Below are 25,611 nucleotides of genomic sequence, written 5' to 3'. Positions count from 1 at the left end.
TGTCCATTACATGAAGTTTGCCCTTAAGGGCTGACAGGAGATAGTGCATTATTTTTAGCACTAAATATTTTTGAAAAGGATTATCTCTGATGAATAAGCAAATATGATGAAGAATGACAAAACCAATTGAAACTGAGGAAGAAGATTGACAATATAAAATCGGTAATTGTAAAAAAAAAAATCTGAAGTTTTCTAAACCTGACAGGGAGTCAGACAAATAGTGAGAGGGAAAGTCTGTGAGTTAAATTAAGGGCCAGGCTGTTGGCAATCTCAAACAGATTGGCTGTACCACTAAATTTTCAAGAAGAGAAATAAAGAACAGAGAAAGAAAAAGTAAAAGAGGTCCCATGTGATTACAGCCTTTCAGATGTATTAGGAAATGTTGACCTATTTGGTTGATCAAAGAGAAAAGTAACATCATTTACAAACCCATACCATGTTCAAACACTACCCTTTGTGAGTATATGACTTATTTATAGCTCTAGGCATGACAAATAGTTACTTAAGAGTTCTAGGTTCAAGATTTTTTAATTAATCAACATTATAAAAGATAAAGCAAGGGCTGGTGAGATAGCTCAGAAGTTAAGGCAATTGCAGAGCATGCCTGGTGACCTGAGTTTAATCCCTGAAACCAGCATAAAGATGGGTGGAAAGACCCAACTTTACTAAATTGTCCTCTGAGTTCCACATGCATGCATGCATGCATGGGTGTGTGAACACACACACAAACACGCACACATCACATCGTTTACATAATGTGGGGACCAGCAAGGTGACTCAGTGGGTAAATGTAGATGGAGACAATTAACGCCTGCAAGTTGTCCTCTGACTGACACACACATGCATAGCAAAAAATGTAGTTGTTAAAAAGGATAAAGTAAATCTGTGGCTGGGAAGAGTTATTAATGCAAGGAAACAAGCAAACAAACAAAAACAATGGGTGGGAGGAGGGTTCATAAAGGTTACCCACAAACAGATTAAGACTTCATAGGCAATAGAAATGTATTTCCAGGTCAGAATAAGGTGTTCTAAGTTTAAAGTCTTAGCCCTAAAACTCAACTATACTTAAGTATATCCATACTTAAGAAACTCCCCCATGGAAAGAAGGGATCCAACAATAAGGGTTGTTTGATAGGTGGACTCTAGATGTTTAACTGTGCTCTTGAGACATAGAGTGAAAAGACTGTCAGGGACAAGTAATGTTGGCAATGAATGTAACAGTACAAATATAATAAAAGGAAATGCAACCATGATTATAGGAGAGCATTTGTCTTGGTAATGGCAAAGCTACTTCACTCATTAGAGTGTATGCAACTTAACATGAGAGAAAACTCAACTCAACATTGTTTGGACAACAAGGAAAATTTATTGATTGTACAAAAAGTCCCAGCAAAAGTGGGACCCAGCTCAACAATTGTTAATCTGCTAGTTCAATAACATCTTGGGAAGTTCGGTTGAATTCTGTTTATCTTTCTGCTCTATCTTGTCCACACCATCCTTGTCTTCAGATCACAGCACAGCTGAGAGATACCAGATGTCAACAACCAGAAGAAAGGATGAATGGGGAAACATTCCTTAGAATTTCCCAATAACCCTCCTCCCTCATCTCACAGGAACAAAACAGGGAGTTACCTATTCACCTACAAATCACTGGCAAGGAAATTTTGATTATTATGAGTGGGTTAGCATAACATGTATGGAGTTACATCCATTGATCTAAAAATGAACAGCTAGATAAAATCAAGGTTCTTAAAGCAAGGCAGGGGAGTGTTTGATACACAGCCAAACATATTTGTTATACCATCTGTCAGTGAAGCTGAAGATGTTATGGATAGTGTGATTCTGTTGTTGACAGACCATCTGATTATTTTTTACAATCCAGGAATCTAGATGTTTATGCAAGACCTCACAATTTAAAAATTATTTCTTATAAACACAAAACAGTTTTTTTTTTTAAAGTACTGTGTGGTCAGCATTTTTTATTAAGACCAAATAAAACACATCTGCAATCCAAACCCTGGCAGTAAGTCACCAGTTTGTAACTTCCGGTTTATGTTTATTTCCTTAACTGAAACATTCTTCATTTAAAAGGGGAAGCCTCACTTTAACCACACCAGTAGTTAGCATACAAATAATCTGTGACTAAATTTTTTAATAAAAACATTTGACTGTGTTGTAGGAAACTCTCCCAAAATAGCAAGGTTAATAAAAAGCTTCAGAAGAAAGGATATCAAAGATATAGTCAAGAGGAGGTGCTTGCATAATTCTTTTTCTTAACTTGATGTTCGATTTGACAAATTAAAATAATCAAGACATTGCTACTTATTTAATAATGAATGCAATAACTTCCCAGTTTCTTATTATTTTCTTTTGTCATGTTATGTTATGTTTGCATTACAGGGTGCATCAACCCCTTCCAAATGAGGAAATTAAGGCCATCAAAAATGTATCATAGTGAAACAAAGGAGTGAGGGATCAACAAATTCGAGTTTTATAGTTTATATAATTCTTTAGCCATCTTTCTGTGAGTATGGAAAGAAGATTATTTAAAGTAGAACAAAGATTCTCAAAAGTGTATCTTTCTTGAAAACTTTAATCTTTTCAAAATATAGCACAAACTAGGCAATGCTAATTTCTCTGATTTTCAAGAGCAATAAAAATAAGGAATGAGCATATCTTTTTTCTTTCCATCGAAAACATCCAGGCTTCCAATCTGATCATGTGATCATCAACCCTGGTTTAGCTGTTGCTTCAGACTTTTGCATTTGAGTCCCTTAAAGAAAGAAAAACTTCTCAGATGATCAAAGCATCTTAAAAATTTAGCAAAGTTGATAGATATAAGGTGAAGCTAATAAGAAAATTAAGAGAATTCCCTGAAGCTCAACTCTCTAGTTTATAAAGTATTTAATACATCAGCAATGAAGAATTAGGCATAACAGAAGGTCAGGATGGAAGCTGAGATAGCTCTCATTCTGGGATTCAAATGACCCTGTAGGCAATTAGCAGGAGGCAGAGGCAGGAGAAATTACAAGCATAGGGAAGAAGACTATGGCCAGTAGCCTACTAAGAACACAAGATGCAGAGGAAGTTATGGATGTAGGCAAGCTTTCTGTAGAATGTTGCATCCAATCACCCAGTCCTGCACTAGTATGAGAAAAAGAGCAACTGAGGTCACCACAGTTGTAGCTGTGATTGTTCAGTCTCTGTTTTCTTGGTTACAGAAAACACTCAAGATCAATATATTTATATCAGTCCTTGCCCCAGAATAAACACCTTAGAAGTAATGGTAGGGGCTTTTCTCCTTGGCACTAGAAATGATCATAGATCTCTTAAGTGGGTGAAGAAGTGGGCTTCTTTTGAAAAATGGGAAAAGGAAGAGATTCTGTGTCACTAGGATGAAACAGAAAAGTAAGTCAGCCAGTATAGATGGCATGTTTTCCCCATCTTAACCATGCTTATTTCCTTCATGAAATTACTGCCTACCTCCTCACTACTCCATTAAAAGTGCTCCCCAATTTTCTGGGGCCAGTTCATACTCCAAATACAAGGTCAATGTCTTCTGCTTCACCAACTCCATTTGCATTGATACCACAATGATTTCTCATTAACATCACACACTTCGATACAAGTAATATTTGAGGAGCTAGGTACACCAGGTATGTATGACTTGTTTGCCCACTAAAACTGTGAAACATTGTGACAAAAGGAGTTTTGGCTCTTTCTCCTTTACATACAACAGAGGGCTAGGCATGAGGAACTAGCTGTTCATGAGTGGATGGATTCTGCCTTTTGCTTAAAACATTTGATTTTTATTCCACCTTACCATCTTGTGTCTACTTTTCATCCTCTATCTTTTACAAAATAATAACAATCATTTCATAAATGTCTAATTTTAAAACCCTAAGAATGAGAATCCAGAAACAGTTCCTTGGAAGACAGTTGCCTTATACAATAGCTATGTCAATGACTTCTGATCAGTTATAAAAGAACTATTTTATCATAATAAAGATTCAGTAGCTAAGTGAGATCACTATAGAAGGGGGGCTTGCCTTTCCAGGACCTCTGAAAAAATGTGCTATGATGAGGTAGGTTAGCCTCAGGATTGCTGACAAAGACTCTGTGGATTAGAGCCAGTTGACAGAAAATCCAGCAGTGACCATTTCATACTTACAAGGAAACAGGAATTGGTGGTGGTGGGAAATTTGGCTTTGTGGTTAGCTAGTAAGAAGATAAAAAGGGACAATCAGCTTGGAGTAAGATCTTAAAACGTGTCTGCATATTGAATATGTTTAACTCATTTTCAGGAGCCTTGGAAACTTAACCATTTGAATAATTCTAAACCCACGAGTTTGACACTTTCATTTACTTACCTGCTTATAACCCAGACATAAGCACAATGTCAACAGCTGTGTGATGAGAACGGCTACTGTGGGCTTAATTTGTGCATCCACACAAATCATATGTTAATGCCCTAATCCCCAGTGTGATAGTTAAGACTAGGGGTATTCAGAATTGAATCAATGAAGATACAAAGAGATGATTTTTACCTCTTCTTTCCCTATTCTTACTCCTCCCCTTTCTATCCATTTTCCCAAATGATAGACCAGAAGGGAATCCTCACCAGACTCCAGGAGCTTCCAGATCCCCAATCTTAGAATTCCCAGTCTCAAGAATGGGCAGAAATAAATGTTGTTTGATCTATATGGCCTATGCTACCTTTTTCTACATTAACCTGAACTAAAAATAGATTCTATGGAGCATATTAATTGTATGAATGGATTTTGCCGACATAATGCAAACCTATATGTATCTGGAAGGCAAAAATCTCTCTTAAGAATGTACCTTTTTCTGATTGGCCTGTAGGCAGATCTGTGGACTTCCATCTAGATTAATAATTGATGGGTGAGGGCCAACCCATTGTGGGTGGTGCCACACTTGGATAGGTAGTCTTGGGTTGTATAAGACAGTAGGCTGAACAAGCCAGGGAAAGCAATACAGATAATAGCACTCCCCCATGGCTTCTGCTCCAGTTCCTGCCCTGGTTCTCCTCAGTGATGAATTTAGAAGATATAAGCTGAAGTAAATCACTTTCTCTAAGTTCTTCTTGGTCATGATTTTTTTAACTCAGCAATAAAAACCCCAGCTAAGACATGAGTATTCTACATAATCAACTTCTACCTGTAGGTTCTTAGTTTAAAGGATAAACTCAGAAGTAAAAATGTTGAGACATATATTCCCACATTTTGCATTGAAACAATTTGCAGAAGAATTTATATTTTATATTAATATGCACACAAATCTCAATATTCTTCTGAAACAACAGTTGAGTACTGTGATTTATATCTTTTGGGAGCATTTCCTTGGGGCTGGACTCGATGAGAGAGAAGTTGCTAACTCACGACATTAGGTAGAGGGTCATTCTCTTCAGTGGGCAGATCAGACATATGGAGCTTCTTCATCTGACTCATCTAAAATGAAGAAGTTAAATTTTGCAATGAAACCACCAGGTGCCAAAGTACATCCAGCAGCTAAGTTACCCTCCCCAGGCTGTATGCTAAGGATGAAGCTGACACTGGGAGATAAGACAGCAATGGTCCCAGCTACAGTAGCTCAGTTGTAACATTTATAGGAGCATTTCCCCAGGGCTTCCCAGGAAATCTGTCACAACTGTCACCACTGATGCTGTGCTGTCTACTTCAGCTCAAAGCCCTAAACACATAAGACATGTGCTGTGCATGTTACATGCTACATAGTTGACCATACATATATACACATCACATTTTTTATAGAGTAACGGTTAACTTAGAGTCAGGATGGACAGAGTGAGAGTGAGTTGGAGGGGTGGGCAGAGAAGAGGGACAGGGAGGGACAAAGGGAGGGGGGAAAGAAACTGTTAACATTTCTTCCTTTTACTCTCTGTGTGTTTCAGGAGCTCTTTCTGCAAGGGATTTTATAAGATTCTTTTTTGTGTATTAACAAAACACTAGGGGAAGTGAACTTTGCATGTGGGCACAGATCTCACAGTCCTTGCTATCTGCTAATGTGGGGTAGATTTCTAAGCACTGCTGTGCACAAATGACAGATATGTGGTCAGAATAATATAAGAATGGGGTAAATTATAAACTTGAGCATCATAAAATAACAGTCCAAACTAGAATTCACCTCCTGGGGTTGAACCGCCTTCACCTTTGGGGATTTACACTTCTGCTTGTGTAGCATGGCATCCGTGGCAGACAATGGCCTGTAAGTAAAAACATGTCCTGTGAACTGAATAGCACCTCCAGCATGCCAGGAAGATTCAACAGAGGATGGACAACTTCCTTTGCCCACTGTGCCATGCTCTGCTACCAGAGTTCAGTGTGTTCTCAGAATACTCCTCAGCTTTTAGTTGTAAGTTATCCATTTTTATCCTGTGGTTAATAAGTACAACAAGACATTTTCTTTTTGTTTCTTGGCACAACCCTGATCCATAATGATAATGATGTTAAGCCAAGTTTTTGTCTAAATCATGACATTTAAATTATTTTTAATTCATTAATTATTTTCCTTAGACTCATTTTATGTGAAATAAGTTCCACCAAAATAGTTCAGTCTTGGAAAGTAGTAGAAAATAATCTTGTTGTGTTAAGGGGGTTAATAAGACAAAGGATTTTCTTGCCAATAAAACCTCAACTTCTTACTTTGGAAGAATGCAAAGGCCTTTGTTAAGCTTTCTGTCTTCTCTACACTCTTTAAGAGTGAATTCCATAACCTTTAAAGACTTGAAGGTCACATTTCATCCAGAAAGTGTGAATACTCCAGCTGCTTCATGAGGTTCTCTCCAAGATTCAATGACATGATAGGAAAGCTTCAGCACAATGTCTGCTAGACAGCTGTCAATCAGTGAATGCACTCTTCTATTCTTATAATAAATGTGAAACTATTTAATAATGAGGTCCAATGTCACTGTTGTCATTAATTACAAAAAAAAAATAGCTACTTAGAGGAGAAAAAGATTTCCATCTTGTTGTGAAAGTTCGTTCAGTCAAAGGGATATCTAGTCTCTGATCTGTGAAAAAACATACCTGTGTGGTTTTCTCCATATTTGAAGTAAAATAAAGTTAAACCTGAAGGATTAAGTCATAGATCCCAATCTCAAAAGAAATAGAGGTTAAAGGGTTCCCCAAAGCACATGAAAGCTTACCTCTGAACTCTCTTCTGCTTCTTCCTGGCACTTTGGTGCCGGATCACTATAGCAATCACCACAAATATGACAGCCAGGGGGAATAACACACCAACCACAATGGAGAAATCTACAACAAAGAGCACAGGGACACTACTGAGCACCGAGGAGCTTGTCTCACTCTAGTCTGTCTTCTCTCTCCCTTTCTTTTTTCCTTCTCCCCTTCTATCCCTTCACTTTTTCCTCCCTCTTTTCTTCCTTACCTCCCTTCTTTCCTCTTTATTTCACTCCCTCCCTGTCTTTCTTCCTTTCCATTTGATTAAGGATCTAGCCCAGGCTGGCCTTATACTTACCGTGTAGCCCAGGATGGTTTCAAACTTTGCCTGGAACTCCCATGTAACAGAATTACAATGGAATGTCATTGTATCTGGCCTGACTATTTTGTTTGTGACAAAAAAGAAATTAACAAATGAACTGGTCTTCCTAGAAAGTTGTATATGATGGTTAACCTTTACTATCACCTTGTCTGTGGAAGGAGACATGGGCCAGGATCCCAGGCTGAATTGAAGAGGGTAACAAGCCAGAAAACCTGCATTCATCTCCCTCTGTTTTCTGACTGCAGGTACAATATGACCTGTCACCTCTCTGTTCTCCCATTACTATGTATTCCCCACCATAATGGACTGTGATCTCAAAGCTGTAAGCCAAAGCAAGCCCTTTCTTCCTTAAGACACTTTTTATCAAGTATTTCATCAGAAAAAAAAAAAGAAAACTAACAGAGTTGGTAAAATGTAAACCATGTTGATCATGATTGGGGTGCTAATGTTTATAAATAACAAGTAAAAAATCCATAGGAGACCTTCCATAGGAGGAGGGTAAATATCTTCTTACTGAAAATTCTTTGAATGGAATAAGAGTGGCTGCAGTGATAAGAGAGTGAAGGCTGGGAGGCTACAGGGGGATATGGAACAAGGAGGATTGCAGATCAGGAAAACTCCAGCCTTGGAATGAAAGGAGAAAGAGATGGTGTTGGCCCCATTGTCAAATAAAGAGCAGAGGCATGAGTAAAAAAATATGGGACATAATTCATGCTTTGTCTTTGTTCTTTACCCCCTAGTCTAAGTAATACATTCAGCCTGGATCCTTTGCAATCTTGTGTTCATTTCACTTATAACCAACAGAAACCATGAAGCACACATATCTGAAGAGCAGAGCAGCCACTGCTCTTAGTATATAGTCCAGTAGTAAGACTGACAATTCCAAAAACACAAGAAAAGCTTACAAGTGTGAAGACAAAACATGTAGCCAAAGGTAGACACCTCAGAAAGCAGAATTCAAGATAAGAAAACAGGGTCTAATTCTCTTTACCTTCCATAAAATTATTGTTCAAGGAAATCAAAGAAAACCAGAGGCTTTGGCATTTCTGCTAGACACAGCTTATCTTCAAAATAAGGATTGCATTGGAATTAATGTCAGAGTAATAAGCATTTTAAGAACACCCTATCAGAGTATTTGGAATACTGTCAGTGCTTACAAACACTCCAGATCTAAGAATACAACAATTGTGGCTTTGGGTAAAAAAAATATATATATTACTAACAGACAGTAAATGTGTACTTCAAGAGAGAAAAAACTGAACAGCAAATCTAGCCTCTTCCATTACTAACAATGATGGTATTGTACAACATATAGCATGAAGCATTTTTATAAAAGAACTCCCTCAATCCACGGAAGTACTAAAAAATAAAAGATTTTCTCTGTACACATTGATGAGGTATTAAGAATGTAGGAAATATAAAGGAAGGAGAGTCAGTTTATTTAATGGCACTACCCCCAGAATATTCCAGAGTAGGCTCTACCTACACTCCCAAGAAAGAACTAGAAGAAGTAGAGAAGATCAAGATGATGACAATGACTGGAAGATGGGTGGATAGAGAGGTAAGAGGGTGAATCTGGGAGGAGGGGATAAATACTATCAGGATGCATTGCATAAGATTCTCAGCATATTAATAAAAATACAATTTAAGAAAAGACAGAGAGGGAAATGATACAAGAAAGAAGTTTCAGATATAACTTGTATGCACTTGACTAGTATGCACAAGATCTAGGTGCAATCTCCAGGACTGACAACCAAGAATGATAAGCAGGAGGAAGAGGGAGAAGGGATTGGGGACATGGAAAAGCAGAAAGAGCAAATGAACCAAGAGCAAGCTCTAACAGTAACTAACTGCACCTTCAGTGACAATGGTATCTCAATATGTGTTTATGGACTGTAACTAATGCACCACTCTACAGTGGGGGTGCAGTGCACACTGTGCTCAATGTTGCTATGCATCTACAATTGCATAAAAGTAAAAACTAGTTAATCAAATAACGAGATATGAACAACTTTAGAACAACTAATGAAAGAATGATAAACTGCACACCGCCCAAATTCATAAAAGAAAAAAAAATGGTTAACAAAATGGCCAACTGGTGTATAATACAGTATAATATAGCACAAAGTGAAAAAGAGTAAAAAGAGGAAAACCGGACCTGAGACCACCTTGGGAACCTGTCCAAGTCAGTTCCAGTGAGACTTGCTGAACCTGTGTTCCTGATTCTACAGTCCAAGATTCTACAGTTCAATATTTTCAGAAGGAAAGGAGATTAGAGACTTTCAGTTTGGTTTGAGATTTCCAGTTTCCCAACAAGCTTGCTGCATCGATCAGTTAGCTACACAACATCTTGGGACAATTGAAAGCTATTATAGACATGGTGTGGGGCAAAAGTCCATCTTCAGTATTTAAGCAGACAATGGACAAAAGTCTTGGCAGTTAATACTTAATACTCAAGAACTGTAGTATCTCAAACTTATCTTTGGAAACTATAAGCAGCAGTGCATTGGACTTTAGAGAGGTAAAAAGAAAAGGTTCAGAATTGTGGAGTTATTCATACCTCATTTACCATGAGAAAATTTTATTGTCCTTTGATTGAATTGAAATTATGAGAATTGTAATTTAGTCAATTATGTGTCAATTTTTAATAAGCATACTGGAATCATTAATGTTTACAACCTTTGCTATACTAGATATGTTATGGATGAAAAAGTTACCCCATTCTGTTAAGAATTAGACATGATGCTTATGAATCATTAGATACAATGCAATTGAATAGGCAGATTTAGATTTTGATATAGCAAAAGACACTCAAGACATCACAGACCAATTTTAAAAGGCCATTATATCTTGATTCATCCTCTCCTATTACAGGAGATGCTGTAGCCACAAAAGCATATGCATTATCGAGCTTGCTTGGGAACTCTCGATGAAAAGTTGGCTCAGGTGTGTTGGCATCTAGCTATACACTATCCCCTAATATTCTTTATTACAGAGGCTGGTAGTCAGAGATGGGTAAAGTCTCCTTACTTCCAAGCTACCTAAGACAGGATATGTGCTTTCCATGATGGGTAAGGCTTGAAGGCTGAAGAAGACTACCGAAGACAGAAACAACCATCTGTCCTATAGCAGAAGCACAGGAATTTTTTAAATTATATTAAGAAGGGGAATTTGTGGGTACCCATAAAGATGGATGCACTCCATCTTGGCACAAGGGCAGAGTTCAAAGCTGTCAGCAAGTCACAAGACCTAAAGGTCAAAGGTGTGGCTCCAGTAAGGATGTTTGGCTGCCTTAGTCTAAATAACAACAGATCTGAATCTGAGGTGTGGCTACCCTTGACCTCAAGGGTAGGGAACAAGAAGTTAGAGCTAAGGTGTGGCTACTGAACCCTTAGAATAAGCAAAGAAGAAAAGTCTGTTTGTTCTGTATTCATGATACTATGTTCCCCTTTTTGGTTAAGGCATAAACTCGCTCATTTCAGTATTGACTGATCTGACCTCTTGACCTTTAAAAGAAAAACTATATTGAAAAAGTGGAGTGGCATTTGTTAAAGAACAGCAGTAGTTTATAGAAGCTTGTTTTCATTCTGAACCTTTATAAATCTACAATATGGTGATGGTCTGGCTACAGGTCAAAACTACACTGCAATAAATTGTACTGAGGTAGCAGCAACTAAAATCATGGACTATGATGCTGGGATCCTGTAATTCTCTCATAGTATTCTGGAAAACCTTCATCCATGTTTTAAAAGGATCTTCTTTCTGGCATGCTGAGTTATAGCTGAACAATTATTTTTCCAAAGGAATAAAGAAAGTGAAGTATTAAAAGAAAAGATATCTACACAGTAACTGTTAGAACCAAGAAAATAAACTGGTAGCTGGGGTTATATATGAACAACAGTACAGACCAACTTGGCACACAGAACACATACAAGCACAGGAGGACACAAGTGCAAAGTTCATGTTACCATATTTTCATACACAGAAAACCTGAACACATGCTTATGTGCTAAGCCATAAAGTAAGCTACAATAAATTTTAACATATGCTCCACATAAAATATTCTCTGATTACCATGTAATTATTCTAAGTATTAACTAAATAATAACTAGGAAAATACCCATTTTCCTGCATGTTAGGATGCAGATGGCAGTAGTGTGGTGGTGGGGAGAACCAGGGGTGGGGAGTCAATGGGATATGTAATAGTCAGCTACAAATGAGCTAGAGTATTACACACCAGGGATAGTATAGATAGAAGCTCACTGTACAGTTGAAAACCCTGGAACAAGGATTTATGAATACCTTTTACCATAAGAAAATTATATCTTTTCTTCAGTGAACTTTATCTGATAATGTATTCATGCAACATGGTTACTGTTTTACACATGCATTATGGCTCTTCTGGTGTATATAAGAAGTTGGTTTTACTCATGATTTTAGAGTCTATGATTAAGTCCCTAGGTAGTGAAGTTGAAACATAACATTCATGTTTACAGAGGGACTAGAGTCTTTCAGAGACAAGCCTGACTCTGACTTCTGCTAAAATGAGAGTCCAATTGAAAATAGTGTCTTGCCATTCATATATATAACTTTTAAGAGTTATATGTCAAGCTGGAAAAATAATTATACATTTATGTCTGTGAACCACACTGTTTCCTACTTGTGGACACAAAATGATTCATTAGAAAAAAATGTTGTGTAGTAAGACTTTTCAAACTTCACTGAGTAAATTTTAATTATTTCAGTAGAAACCAGAAAAATGTAACAGTGGATTGTAAAATAAAATAGAAATTTCCCAGCCAAAATAAATGATAAATATTTGAAGAAGCAGTTGTGTTTAAAGTAACTTCAACATTACATAATATAAGCATGGACCAAAAAATATCATGGTATCTCATAAGCACATACACTTTAATGTTTTACCCTGTCAATTAAGTAAGGATAAAATAAAAAAGTGTCTATCCCAATATAGTTATGAAAGTAGAACTGAATTAAAAACCTAATCTTATTTCTATGGATTCCATGGTAACATTTCTATTTATTTCTATGTAAACAGAAACATTTAATGACCAATAAATACTCTTAAATTCAATTTAGAAAGTTGTGGGAAGAAAAACTTCCTGAAAGATTACTCACAGGTTTAGCAAGTCTTATGGCTTTAATTGTTTATTGGGTATGAATTTTACTACAAACATTACTTAGACTAATGTTGACAGTGGGGCCAGCGAGTGTTGTGTCTTCTCCAAGCTGATAAGAGCCACACACTGAATGGTGGAGCTTTGGGCCCCTTCCCAAGACCAAAGTTCTTGCAGCCTGCAGATGTCAGCCCACCCATCTGTCTGTGCTTATGAACGGGTTGAGTGATCCACTGGGTATTTCTTCTGAACTTTATGGAACAGATCAATGAGGATAATGTCAAATTTGTATGCAGAACCTTCACCAACCCAGTAAGAGTTCAGAACTCTTGCAATGTAATAGGTGAATAAAAATGAAGGTTTCATGAAGAGCCAAGTCATAATTTAATGTTATTTTAGTGAAAACTGGAATCATCAAAGAGCTTTCTAATTAGTTGATTCTGTACTGAATGTACCCCACAACCCCACCCCAAGAATGATAAATTGCAGATAATAATATATTATATAATAATATCTTATATCCTTACAAAGTAATGGAGTTTAGAATCTCCAGGAACATAAGAAGTAAAGGTCTTGGGCAAACAGAAAAAGTAAGCTGAAGCATAAACATTAAAATTAATTGTTATTCTTTTGTTTGAAATGCCAGAAAGTATTTGAGTTTGGGACAAACAGTTCACAAAGGCCCATTCCTAACCATCCCCTCTGTGTACCCAGGAAAATAGTTTCATGAACCCTAAGTCAAAACACCAGGAATTTCTCCCTAGAAACACTGGGGCTTGGTACAGGAATACTCAAAGCTGATTGAATCTGGCTCCAGACACTCACCATGAACCATGCAAAGAAAGGAGTTCAAGGAGTGCACTCAAGAAAATCAGAAGGGAATTCATAAAGAACTTTTTCCCAACTTAAGAGTATGCTTTGTGATGGCAACTAAAAGCAAGCTTCCAATGCTGGTTCATTCCTTCCTTGATGATCTATAGAGTGGCCTGCTTCCTACTCACAGTCTTATCTTCTAGCCAAAGAGGTGTAAGTAGGAGCAACAAACTCTCCAAATGCAAGGAAAACCCATGTGGGCCAGTTTGAGTCAGCTTAATTCCTGGTCTAACAAAGATCACACATGCCAAAGAAAAAGAGTCAAATGAAATGTGAACAACATGTGAGTGAACAAAACAGTCCACTTGCAGCCAGTATATGGGTAAAAGGGACATCCCACCTGTAGGCAGTATATGGGTGACCAGGATATCCCATCTGTAGGCAGTATTTGAACGAATAGGATAGCATGACTCAAAATGATGGAAAATAACTCAGAGAGCAGAACCCAGACCTACTATTATAATCCAAGTCATGTTCTCAGAGAGTCTCATGAGTTAATATTACCTAACATTGTGTCTACTGTGGAAATGGGAGGAAAATATAAAGCAAGTAATAAAATATGATATATTAAAGAATTATTACAAGTGAAAAGTTTGAAGATACCTTTTTGCATGAAGACTGACAATGCAGGAGTGTTGAAAATATGATTTGTTTGTTGCTAAAGAAACTTTACAGATGAATAGTATATGTTCAATAGCTACAGAACAGGAAGTTGATGAGGATAGAAAAAAGACAGTGGACCGTATATACCAGGGTAAAATTCAATACTCTCAACCTGGCAGATGTAAGATTATCTAGAAGACAAATTCTATGAATATCTGTGAGTAAGTTTCTAGATTAAATTAAATGAGGCAGGAAAACCTACTCTAAATGTTGGTGGAACCATTCCTTAGGCCAGAGACAGAGATCAATCCTAAATGGATATCTTTATAAAACCCCCACCTCAAGGTTCAGGATTCTATGCAGAAGAGGAGGCAGAAACACTGTAAGAGTCAGAGGTGGTGGGTGACTCCAAGGAAACAACCATCTAGACACAACAGGACCGATACAAGTGAACTCACAGGGACTGTGACAGCATTCACAAGACCTGCTTAAGTCCAAACCAGACAGACTCCCAACAGGGGGAAGAAGTAGTCACAAAGTCCCAAACCCAACAAAGAAGCTATTTGTAATTGCTATCTGATGGGAAAGGGAAAGTCAATTTTCTCAAATGGAGTCTCACTAGGTGCATCAATCACACTGAAGGACAAGCCCCATGTCCAGGAGCATTTGGCCAACATGAGTTGAACTTTATGACTCCATGTGTTTCTGTGCAATTTTTGTTTGTATTTTTTGTCTTCTTTGTTTTGCTCTATTTTTTTTACTTTAGAAAGAGAGAGAAGGAGAGAGAGAGAGAGAAAGAGAACATGAAGCTGGTGGATTGGGATCTGGATAGATAGAAAGGATCTAGGAGGAGAATATTCAAAATACATTCTATGAAACTAATTTTAATAAAATAATATTTTCATAAAAAGGCAGAGATGAACACCAGCATTCACCTCTCTGTTTCCTGACTGTGGAAGCAATGTAACTAGCTGCCTCATACTTTTCCTACTACCATGACTTCCCCACAAAAACAGATGATGTCATTAAACTGCAATTTCAAGTAAGCCTAACATTCTTGAGTCTTGTTGGGCATTTTTAGCACAGTAGCAGTGAAGTGTCTAATACAAACACAGAGGAAGAGCTTGACAGAAGGAGGCAAGTTCCAAGGCCAGAGATTCAGGGTTACCTACGGAAGACTGTGGCAGAATCCTCACAGTCAGGAGGGGCCCATCCTTCTTTGCACTGACACTGCAGCTCATGGTCACATACCTAGTGGAAGAAGGATGCTGTGTCACCATGAGACTTAGTGCACCATTGAGGACCCATTCTTTCACAACGAAATTGATTTTGACATGAGAGGGAGCCCTGTTCTTCTGGCTTTCATCTGCTCCGGTGAAGTATTGATGACACAAAGATTTCAGTAATGGAGTTTCAGAGGCAGTGGCCCATGCTATATACTCGGGAGAGTCAGATAAGCATAGTAACTGTGATCATTGAGTGCTGAAGGTATTGATTCAGCTTCATCACAACAGCACTGGGAAATTGCATACGGCTTATCAAACTGGGGATATCTGCTTCCCAAACTTACTGCATGCCCCCTGCACTTTGAGGAGCAGTTGGTTGACTTGTATGCCTTCTCCGTGTCCACACACTCTGCATTAATGCACACCTGAAACAACGCGGAAACATGAACTCGATGGAGCATTTTCAACAGTTCCATCTCTGTCAAAGACTACTGGAATTCAATCTTCAATTTTTCACCAATTCTACGTCATCAAACTCACTTTTTAAAAGAACTTTTTATTAGTACCTTGTACCTTGAGAATTTCCTGCAATATGTTCTGATCATATTTACTCCCTCAATCCTTTCCAAGTCCAGCCCCTAACCACTGAGCTTGGTGTCCTTAAAATGAAAAATCAGGAGCAGTTTATGCTGTCAAAATATTCTTGAATGTGTGGATTTCCAACAGAATGTGGTCAGCTTTCCAGGGAATATACTTTCAGGGAAAGTTGACATTCTTTCATTAGCCACCAAATACCAATAATACCTCAACTAAAGGTGAATCTTTGTGCCCACCTTCTCCCTATTTCTTGGAATATTGTCTGGCTTGAGCTTACCCTGATCCTGTTCAAGCTGTCACAACAGTTTTGAGTTCATATGTGCAAATGTCCTGTTGTGTTTAAGATTTCTTCTTATTATTTTTGTCTATGTGTCTGAGAGTGAATGCCATTAAGTATGCCAGGGGCTGGAGAGGCCAGAAAAGAATGTGAGATCCCCTGGAACTGAAGTTATGTGTAGTTGTGAGCTGTATGGGTTTGGGGAACTAATCTTGGGTCCTATGGAATCATCGTGTATGCTGTTAACTACTAAGTCATCTCCCAGCAATCAAACTCAATCTTTTATTAAGAAAGCACTAGCAGGTTTTGAGACAGTCCAAGCTCTATCATTTTTAGTATATAATAAGACACTTAGAAAGCCCTCTTTAAAATGCTTTGCTTCCTTTCTGATAGGTATATCTTTTCATTTAACAGCTCCTCACATTTACAGCTATTCCTGATGACAAAATTAAGCATTACTATAATTAACATCTGGAAGGAAGTGCTGGGATTACATTGCACATAATATGACTACAGTAACTACTGTGAGTGGAAAGTAAATGCCATTTCATTCTTCTGTGTACCATTACCTCCGAGGAGCTGGCATTGACTGAATACCCTCTAGTTTCGAAGCACTGAAATTGACAGTTTGCCTTTATGAGACTAAATTACCTCACTTAATAATTTGTTTTAGTTTTATCCATTTACCTGCAAATTTTGTACTTTCATTTGTCTTTGACATTAATACTACATTTTGTATACATGCTGCATCATTTTTATCTATTCATCTGTTGATGGACATCTGGGTTGATTGCATTTCCTAATTCTTGTGCAGAAAGTAGCAATTGGCATGAGGATGTAAATGTCTCTATAGTAGGATATAAATTCCCTTTGTAACTATGTCCAGGAGTGGTACAGTTGTTTCAGTTTCCTGTACAAGGCCTACATAAGACCAAGCCAATCAACATTTCTGCATAGATGTAGTAGATGAACTCCTGGCCAAACCTTTATTAAGGAGCTATTGACAACTGATAGCTGCTGAAGAAGAGAGAATTATTCTTTTCGGAGTATATGACAACTGGTAAGTTTCATGATCCAGTGTATGGCTCTATGCCCATATGAGCAGTACTAATTAATATTACTTAACGGGTTGTTAAAAGGAGATGGAGGAGGAAAACTACGAGGATGGGGGTAATAATAATGAAGTTATAAGGAGAAATGTTGGAGAGGATACTAGGAGAGTTGGAAGGAGAAATTGGAGTATCTGATCATATCTCATTGTATACGTGTCTGAAATTCTCAGAGTAAAAAAGAAAGATGCCCTACAAAAATACTTGCAAAATTTCATAACATGATTCTAAGTATATGGTAGGCACTTAGTAAACACTATTGAAGACATGGGTGCAGACATGCATAAATCAATGATAAACACATATTGTGAGCGTGGAACTCTGAGGAAGAAAGGAGGTGGCTGCAGGTGTTGAGTGTGATTCTGTTTTCATTTTTTTTCTTGAATTTGGCTTTCTTGTATGATTGTCTTTGAATAAAATGCTCTGTTAAAAGCAAATGGCAAACTTTCAACAGAAAAGATGCAAGTATATTGAAATTCAAGGATCATTACTAATTTGAATTGTTTGACACACATGATAGATGGCTATAGACACATGACTTTATTAATAGGGTGGGTATCTATGTGCTTCCTGGGCTGACCAAGGACTTCCTTAGTCCTGTGGGTGAGCTTAAACAAACATAAGCCACTGTGGTACTTTCCTGTCCTTTTTCAGGTGTACTACAAGATACTGGGTGATAAAACTCTGGGCTGTGGAAACTCATGCACACTGGTAGCTAAAATTATGCTTCTGGGTAAATTTTCTTCTTGTTAAGAAAAGATGCACTAAGGACAACCTTGTTTTTCCTGCTTCTGCAGTACTGGGTAGAGCAGCATACTGGAGATGGCAGGAGGCAAGAAGAAAAAACTTTGGTTCTTAGTGTTGGCATTGCATCACTGAATTCACCATGTAGGATGTTGTATCTCTGAACCTACCATTGTGTGAGGTAATAGTTGTCCTAATTATTTCAGTTTGTTAGGTTTTCTTCTGTTTGTCTACAGCAGCCTGTATTATCCTAGCAACATGTGGGCCGTGATTATAGAAACTGTAATAAACAGTACTGAGTTAAAATTCCAGGTACATATGTGGGATAATGAATTGTGGAGCACAGTTTCAACTTGCCTTATTATTTCCACACTTGGTTCCATTGGCCACCATATCTATTCCTTGACTGGTGTCTTCAGGATCAAATAATTTACATGTCAGAAAAGATACTGTAAGTCCTTTCCATGGCAGATTACCTGACCCACCTTCACAGAACAACTTCCCACACATGGCATCTCTACAAACAACAATGACAACAAAATTACAAACTTTATCCCAGGATTCAAATTTCAGTCTTATACAATACAAACCAGCCTTTCCCTATTAATATTCTTAAAAATAATATTTCCTTTATAGCAGTGACTTCTAGTTATACCTATGTACAATGTACTTATTCTACACTAAGAGAATCCTTGTGTAGTAAAAAAAAAAAAAACAAAAAACAAAAAAAAAAAACAAATGTGTTGTGTAAAGATCCCTTTACAACTAATTTTTGCCATTTGTCTAAGTTATGGCTATTGGTGGTGAGGGCACAATCTTAAGTGTAAATTCTAGAAGGTGGCCTTGAATAAGGGAACATGACCAATTCTGGTCATTTTTTCTCAGTTTAGAAGATGGAATGTGTGCTATTTGTTTGTGTCAACTTGACACAATCTGTAGTCACCTTAGAAGAGAACATCTCAATTAAGCAATTGTCTTCATTAGATTGGTTTGTGGGTGTGTCTGTTTCTTGTTTAATTATTGTTGTTGAGGGGCCTAGCTTCACTGTGGACAGTGCTATCCCTGGGCAGGTAGTATTGGGATGTGTAAGAAAGCAAGGGGAGCAAGACATGGGGAATGGAGACAGTAATTAAAACTCCTTCATGGCCTCTGCATCAGTCCTTGCCTCAAGGTTCCCTCAACGATGCACCGTAACATCCAAGTATAAGTCATCCAAATCCTTTCTTCCAAAAGTAGCCTTTGGTCAGGAGTTTTAGCCCAGAAGTAGAAAGCAAACTAGGGCTGAATGTGGTAAGTTGGGTTGGTGAAGCATTCACTGAAAGAAGTCCTGGAGGGTACACAAAGGGCAGATCTCTGACCTTACAAAGGTACCAAGAGACTCATTAGTCTTTACAATTTTACTTCCTTCAGATAAACTCTAAAAGATAACAGCCTCGGTTTTCCACAAGAGTGGTCTACACAAAACCAGAGATCTCCTGACACAACACAGCAGTAAGTGTGGCTCTCAGAGTTCTCACTCTGGATCTGTAGGTTAAACTGCTCAACACTCAAGGAAGCCATGGCTGGACACCAGAAAATTCAAGAAAAGCCAAAGCCAATAACGTCACAGTAAAGTGTGGACTTCAGAGGAAGCCTGTGGACAAGTAGTCTAGAAAGGAGAGCGTGGGACTTTTTTATTCCTTCTTGAGACTAGGAAAAATATGGATCATAAACTTAGGAACCCACAGCTTTTCCAAACTCTGCTGGATGCTTTACAAGAATCAGAGGATGATGTGTGACAAGCCTGTAAGGATGGTGCTGGGCACAGGAAATGTGGAGAGAGCTGCCCTCCTTAGGAAATGACCAATATGTCACTAGACGGTTTCTGGAAGAGGATGAAATGTTCACACATCATGTTACACTCATTATTCACTGTTAACACAGCTATAAAGGGTAAGAGGATTCTCACGGGCTACAGGGGAGGGATGGACAAGCCCTACTACCTTCCCACTCCATGTATTGCTTTGATGAACCCTGTATATTTCCCTTTCCATAGCTGTTTCATTTTTGAATTTGCTTTGCATTCCTATAAGATCACACTACACAGTATGTCCTTTATGCCCAGACACCCTCATTGGGTCTCTACATCCCAACTAATTTGTTAATATTAATTGCCAAGCAATATTAGTGTTAATCAGGAAAGCTTTAGAAAGTGCTCCTGCTGTTCAAAGTTTTGTTGTAAATTCTATCTACAAACTTTGGACCAGACACCTTTGGGACAGGAGAAACAATTATTTGTTAAGGACATTTGCTGTTTTTTCATAGGATGGGAGTTCTATTTACAGAACTTGTAACTCCAGGGGATATGATGCCCCTCTTCCTGTCTCTATAGAGGCTCCTGCACACATGTGGCAATACAAACACACCTTAATATACGTAACTAAAATAAATTGAAAAGTAACACATTTAAATTGAATTTTAAAGGTCATCTTCATCTTAAAGTGGAAGAATAAAAATAGATACAAAAATCTCTAGTTCATCTGGTGTGATTTTTACCATTCAGGATATCAATTTTGAAAACAAAATGAGCACTTCGGGTGAATTGTTGGCCACTTTCCTTAGTATAGTCTTTCTCATGCAAATGGCATGAAATATTTAAAAACAAATACATATGTGTGTGTGTGTGTGTGTGTGTGTGTGTGTGTGTGGTTGTTTCTCTGGATAGATAAAAATTTCTACCAAGAAATTCATAATGAAAAACATTAGATTGAAAAAGTATCTTTTAAAATAAAATATTTTTCCAGATGTATTTATTTTATTTGTGTGTGGGTGTGTGTGTGTATCTGCATCTGTGTGACTGTTTGGCCTACATGTATACATGTGTGCCATTTACATGAGGAGGGCTTTGGTTCCCCTGGAGCTGTAGCTACAGATGGTTGGAAGCTTCCACATGGGTGCTGGATTGAACCCAGGTCTTCTGTTGTAGCAGCAAATGCTTTTAACTTCTGAACTATCTCTCTAGACCAGACATATTGTTCTGTTGAACTACAATTAGTGAGCATATGTGGGAAGGAATGTGTCATTGTCCCAGAGGGGACTGTGGGAGGAAAATTCAAACAATCCAGCCACTTACTTCACTTTGCAGGGCATGTGTGTGCCATTCTCTATGTGACAGTATCCATACTTTGACCCACCTTCATTATGCTGGTAACATGACTTATCTGCAACCTTGGTTCCTGGGATCATGTACCGATGAAAATAACATATGTGGGGAAAAATAGATAAGACATGTAATACTATAGAGTATGAACAAAATAGAAAGTTAGCATTAAAAGTACAGAATGGATACCCCTTATCCAAATATCCAAATGTTTTTGATTGCAATTTTTTTATATTTTTAGGTATTTTCATTTATAATTTGAGATTACTACAGAATAGTATCCACTACAAAAGTAAAATTCATTTACTGTTTCATACATACTTTAAACACATAGCTTCTAATCATTTTACTTGTTTTTAGAGTGTCTGAACTTTAACCTGTTACATGAGGGTCATAGGTAGATGTTGACATTCAAAATAATTCTGTATTTGAAGCACCTAGTATTCTAATTTTTTGAGATCAGGGATATATGTTTGTGCTAATTTGGCATGCTTCTACTGAATATTTGCAGACACACATGCCTCAATAATATAATATCAGAATAGTTAGGTAAAATTTAAAATGATCTTTTAAATATCATGTTGTAATTGTGATTTAGGTATTTGAAAATATCTGTATGAGTTTCTGAAGGTTAAAAAGTTCATCCAGACAAAAGACTTAGCCAGAGAGTTGTTGTCATTACATCATTATGTTAGAGACCAACAAGCATTAATAATAAGATACAAAATGCACCCACAACAACGAGCAGTTATGTTTAACCAAATGTTTCCTGTGTGCCAAGTACAGTGCTAAGAATGAATCTTCCATTTCCCATGTAATCAGCCACAGAGAGTATCAGATGGTACTTAACTACCATCTGTACTTAACTACCAATTGTACTTAACTACTAGGCTTGCTCATTTATAAAATAAGGGTGTGTGATGTGATCCATAACTCATAGGTTTGATAAGATAATTCATTGAGGTGATATGTGTAAGCCACTGGGAACAGGGCTTGTTCAGTAGCATGTGGGTGATAAATATTAGCTATTCTTACTGCCCTCCTCAGGTTATCAATAAAGAAGTGGAGACTCAGCCCAAGTCACACAGGAAGATAAGAAGCCAGCTTCAGCCACCTCTCCCCAAACCACAGCCTCGGGCCCTAACTCTAAGTTGCCCCACTCCATGATGAACAACTCTTAAACTCCGGCCAGCTGGATATAAACCTCTGAGGGATAACTAACAAAAGTAAAACAAGCTTATGAAGGGTGTGGTGTGTTCTGTCTTCAAGAAAAATACATGATACTGATTTATAAATGTGAAGCATTTTTTTAGTGAACATCATGTTTTACTATTCAAGATGATAAATACCTTTGTGACTATATTGCTTGGATTATTTGGATCTTAGTGACATATTAATTCCTTATTACAACATTATAGATATATTCTGGGAACAAGTATTTTCTTCTGCAAAAAAAGGAAATGCCATAATCAATATCCCTAACGCCTGAGTTTCAGATTCTAATATATTTTAAGGTATCATTCATGTACCCACCATTAGGACCTTTGTAAGTACCTTTCCCCAACCAGTTACATCAGTGTGCTTTCCCTAGACTTTAAATAAAAACACAGGACTGGAGAGATGGCTCAATGGTTAGGAGCACTGGCTCATCTTCCAGAGGTCCTCAGTTCAGTTCCCAGCACCCACATGGTGTCTCACAAACCTCTATAGTGGGATCCGATGCCTTCTTCTGGCATAAGGTTGCACATACAGATAGAACACTCACATACATAAAATAAATAAGATAAATCTTAAAGAGAAAAAGAATAAATAGAACCATTGCTAGATTAACACACAATCGTTTGTTTGATATATCTTTATTCTTGGATTTTAAATTCCTCTTTGACTACTCATTGCCATAAAAAAAAAGTTGTTAGAAGAAAAATTTTCATTGATAGATATTTCAGAGTTCAGCTGCTAGGGCAAAAGAGGGTAAAACAGTGTCTTCAATTACGTGTGTAATTTTCCAAATCTTTATCACTGTAAACATTTCACTATTCCACATTTTGCCAACAGTGTGTTGTAGCAAGTAAACAATCTGTGCCATATTTCCTGACACCTGTAGCCAGTCTTTATTGGTTCACAAATGCAGAAAGTTAAAGACTAACCCATGTTTGTTAGTATTCTTTACAGAGCTATGGAGTGAGGACAGTTTTGGTCTATTGGTTGGGCATTTCCATTTCCTTACTAAAACAAAGCACCTACTTATAGTGTAATCACATTTTCAGTAGTTTTAGCTTTGATTTACAGGAACATCTTGAGGCTAAAAGTGTAATTTTTAAATATGAATGCATGTTACAAACTTTTTCAGATTAATTTAAAATACATATGACCTTGTATGCATCACAAAACCTGGATTTTGAAGACAGTTCTGTTTTTCTAGCATTTTTATGGTGGCTACCTTTGAATGAACAATTTAATGGTCTACTCCATCTAGTACCTGATAAATATGTTCAATCTTAATTCAGTAGATATTTTGACATCAACTAAAATCAGGAACTGAAAAAAAAAATATATGGAGAGCATATACTGGGCCTGTGGATGATGCGGTATTAAGACTTGGAATGGAGCCCGGCAATGGAGTCAGATTGAAGTTACTACTCAACATAATTACACTCAGTAATAACTAAGTAATAAAGAGGACATGTTGCACTTCACTTGTGCATTTATGGTTTTCCTTCCTTTGGTTTCTTTCCTCTAAGGAATGGTACCTGAGAGTAACTAGCAGAACCAGTTTTGTTGTTACCTTTAGTTTAGAATAGCAACTCCTAGGAAGTGTAAGCAGAATTGCTGAGGAGTGTCTCCAGCACATCTGGGCACCTCTCAGTGGCTTAAAGGCATTGCCCCTTGTATCATATCTTAGTCTATTCTTTTTGGGTAGACAGAGGTTTATCTTGGATTATTTAGGAGATCTTGAGATGTCTTGATTTTCTGGATATTTTGTAGGTAACAGTTTTTCATTACTATCCTTAGTTTTGATTGAAGTTTGTTTTCAGAAATTATGAGAGGTCTATAGCATGCAATGACACTATTGGAATACTATTAGGAATATGTAGTTTCATCTCTTTTTTAATAAACATTCCCTGTGGCATATAAGTAGGAATCTGGAAACATGCAGGCTATGACAATTTAATACATGGTAACATACACATGGCATCCAGGGAGTATGAACATTTTTTTTTCTTTTTAAATGTTGCTTTCTTTCATTTTGTAGAATTTTGTAATCTCTGTGCAGTGGCTTCCTGCTTCCTCCCTAATCCCCCAAAAGAACTTTGCTATTTACTTCCAGGGGTTCAACTTCTTTATAGACTCCACATGTAAGTGAGCACACTTGTACACTCTAATTAGAAAGGTGAATTTCCAATTCAGCTTTTGCATCCAGTTTAAATTTTGAGCTTAATGTTTTCAGCTATCTTCAGATAAAATTTTATTTTAAAGCCTGTGTTATGTTTTCCTTAGAGTGGTCACTAAATTTCGAGTGAACAAAATGGTCACAAAAATATTCTCATGTTTTCTTACTGCTATTCTGCATTCCATGGGTCTTTATTTACTCGTTTCCCACTTGAACTCATGATCTATCCACCAACACTACTGTCACTCCTGTGTGCACATATGAATTTGAATTTGAAATTTAAAAAATTACTTTTGCCAAGTTTGTCTCAGACAACGTATGGTCAGACAGACATTAAAACAATGAAAATGTAAATTTCACTAGAACAGCCTTTTTATTTGCTGCCTTTAAACTTTTGGTCCTAAAAAAATGCCCTCATCCAGTTTGATTCCTCCACTTTCTTGTGTCTGAAGTGTGTGGTGTCCTCAGCAATACAGTCTTACCTTCAAGTTCTGGGAAACAACCAAGGCTGGTGGCAAAGCATGTAATAATATTTAAGGGAGATCTATTGGACACCCCTGAGCCACAATTCCAAGGGCATTTTGTATTGCCTGTCAGTAGGGTGTTTTTTAGATTGTCTATGGTTCCTGGGGGCAAGTCTTATCACTCATTGTTATACAATCTCTCTCTCTCTGTCTCTCTCTCTCTCTCTCACACACACACACACACACACACACTTACTTTTAAGTTACATTATATAACATGTGTCTCTATGATCTAGAATCCTTTTCTCAGAAGTATCAGACAGTTCTTTGCAAGATGCTAAGGGAGACTAGTTCTACACAGCTATTGCGACTTTGACCACAGTAACCAACCCAACAAGATTTCTTCAGTAGCACAATAGTGTCACTTAAATCATGGAGATATCCAGCAGCTACATAATTAGGCTTAATAGCTAGTTCAATAGGAGGCAATTCATGCCTGGCTTTATCAGTAATT

At 37.4% G+C, this 25,611-nt stretch overlaps 1 protein-coding gene across 1 annotated transcript in view; it reads right to left on the bottom strand.

Annotated features, from left to right (window-relative positions):
* Positions 1-2,635: 2,635 nt before the first annotated feature.
* Adam28 (ADAM metallopeptidase domain 28) overlaps positions 2,636-25,611 on the bottom strand; it is a 55,173-nt gene continuing 32,197 nt past the window's right edge. The window contains exons 15-23 of the mRNA XM_051195779.1: positions 21,216-21,318; positions 18,461-18,620; positions 15,721-15,801; positions 15,323-15,401; positions 7,184-7,292; positions 6,163-6,241; positions 5,400-5,468; positions 4,172-4,218; positions 2,636-2,773 (exon numbers count right to left, since the gene is read on the bottom strand). Of these exons, the coding sequence (XP_051051736.1) occupies positions 2,752-2,773; positions 4,172-4,218; positions 5,400-5,468; positions 6,163-6,241; positions 7,184-7,292; positions 15,323-15,401; positions 15,721-15,801; positions 18,461-18,620; positions 21,216-21,318 (749 nt within the window). The 3' untranslated portion in view covers positions 2,636-2,751. The remainder of the gene's footprint in view (positions 2,774-4,171; positions 4,219-5,399; positions 5,469-6,162; positions 6,242-7,183; positions 7,293-15,322; positions 15,402-15,720; positions 15,802-18,460; positions 18,621-21,215; positions 21,319-25,611) is intronic.

This window comes from Phodopus roborovskii, unplaced genomic scaffold, assembly GCF_943737965.1.
Source record: "Phodopus roborovskii unplaced genomic scaffold, PHOROB, whole genome shotgun sequence".
Classification (NCBI taxonomy): domain Eukaryota; kingdom Metazoa; phylum Chordata; class Mammalia; order Rodentia; family Cricetidae; genus Phodopus; species Phodopus roborovskii.
The sequence above is the reverse complement of the archived record's forward strand: the minus strand, read 5'-3'. Positions and strand labels throughout refer to the sequence as shown.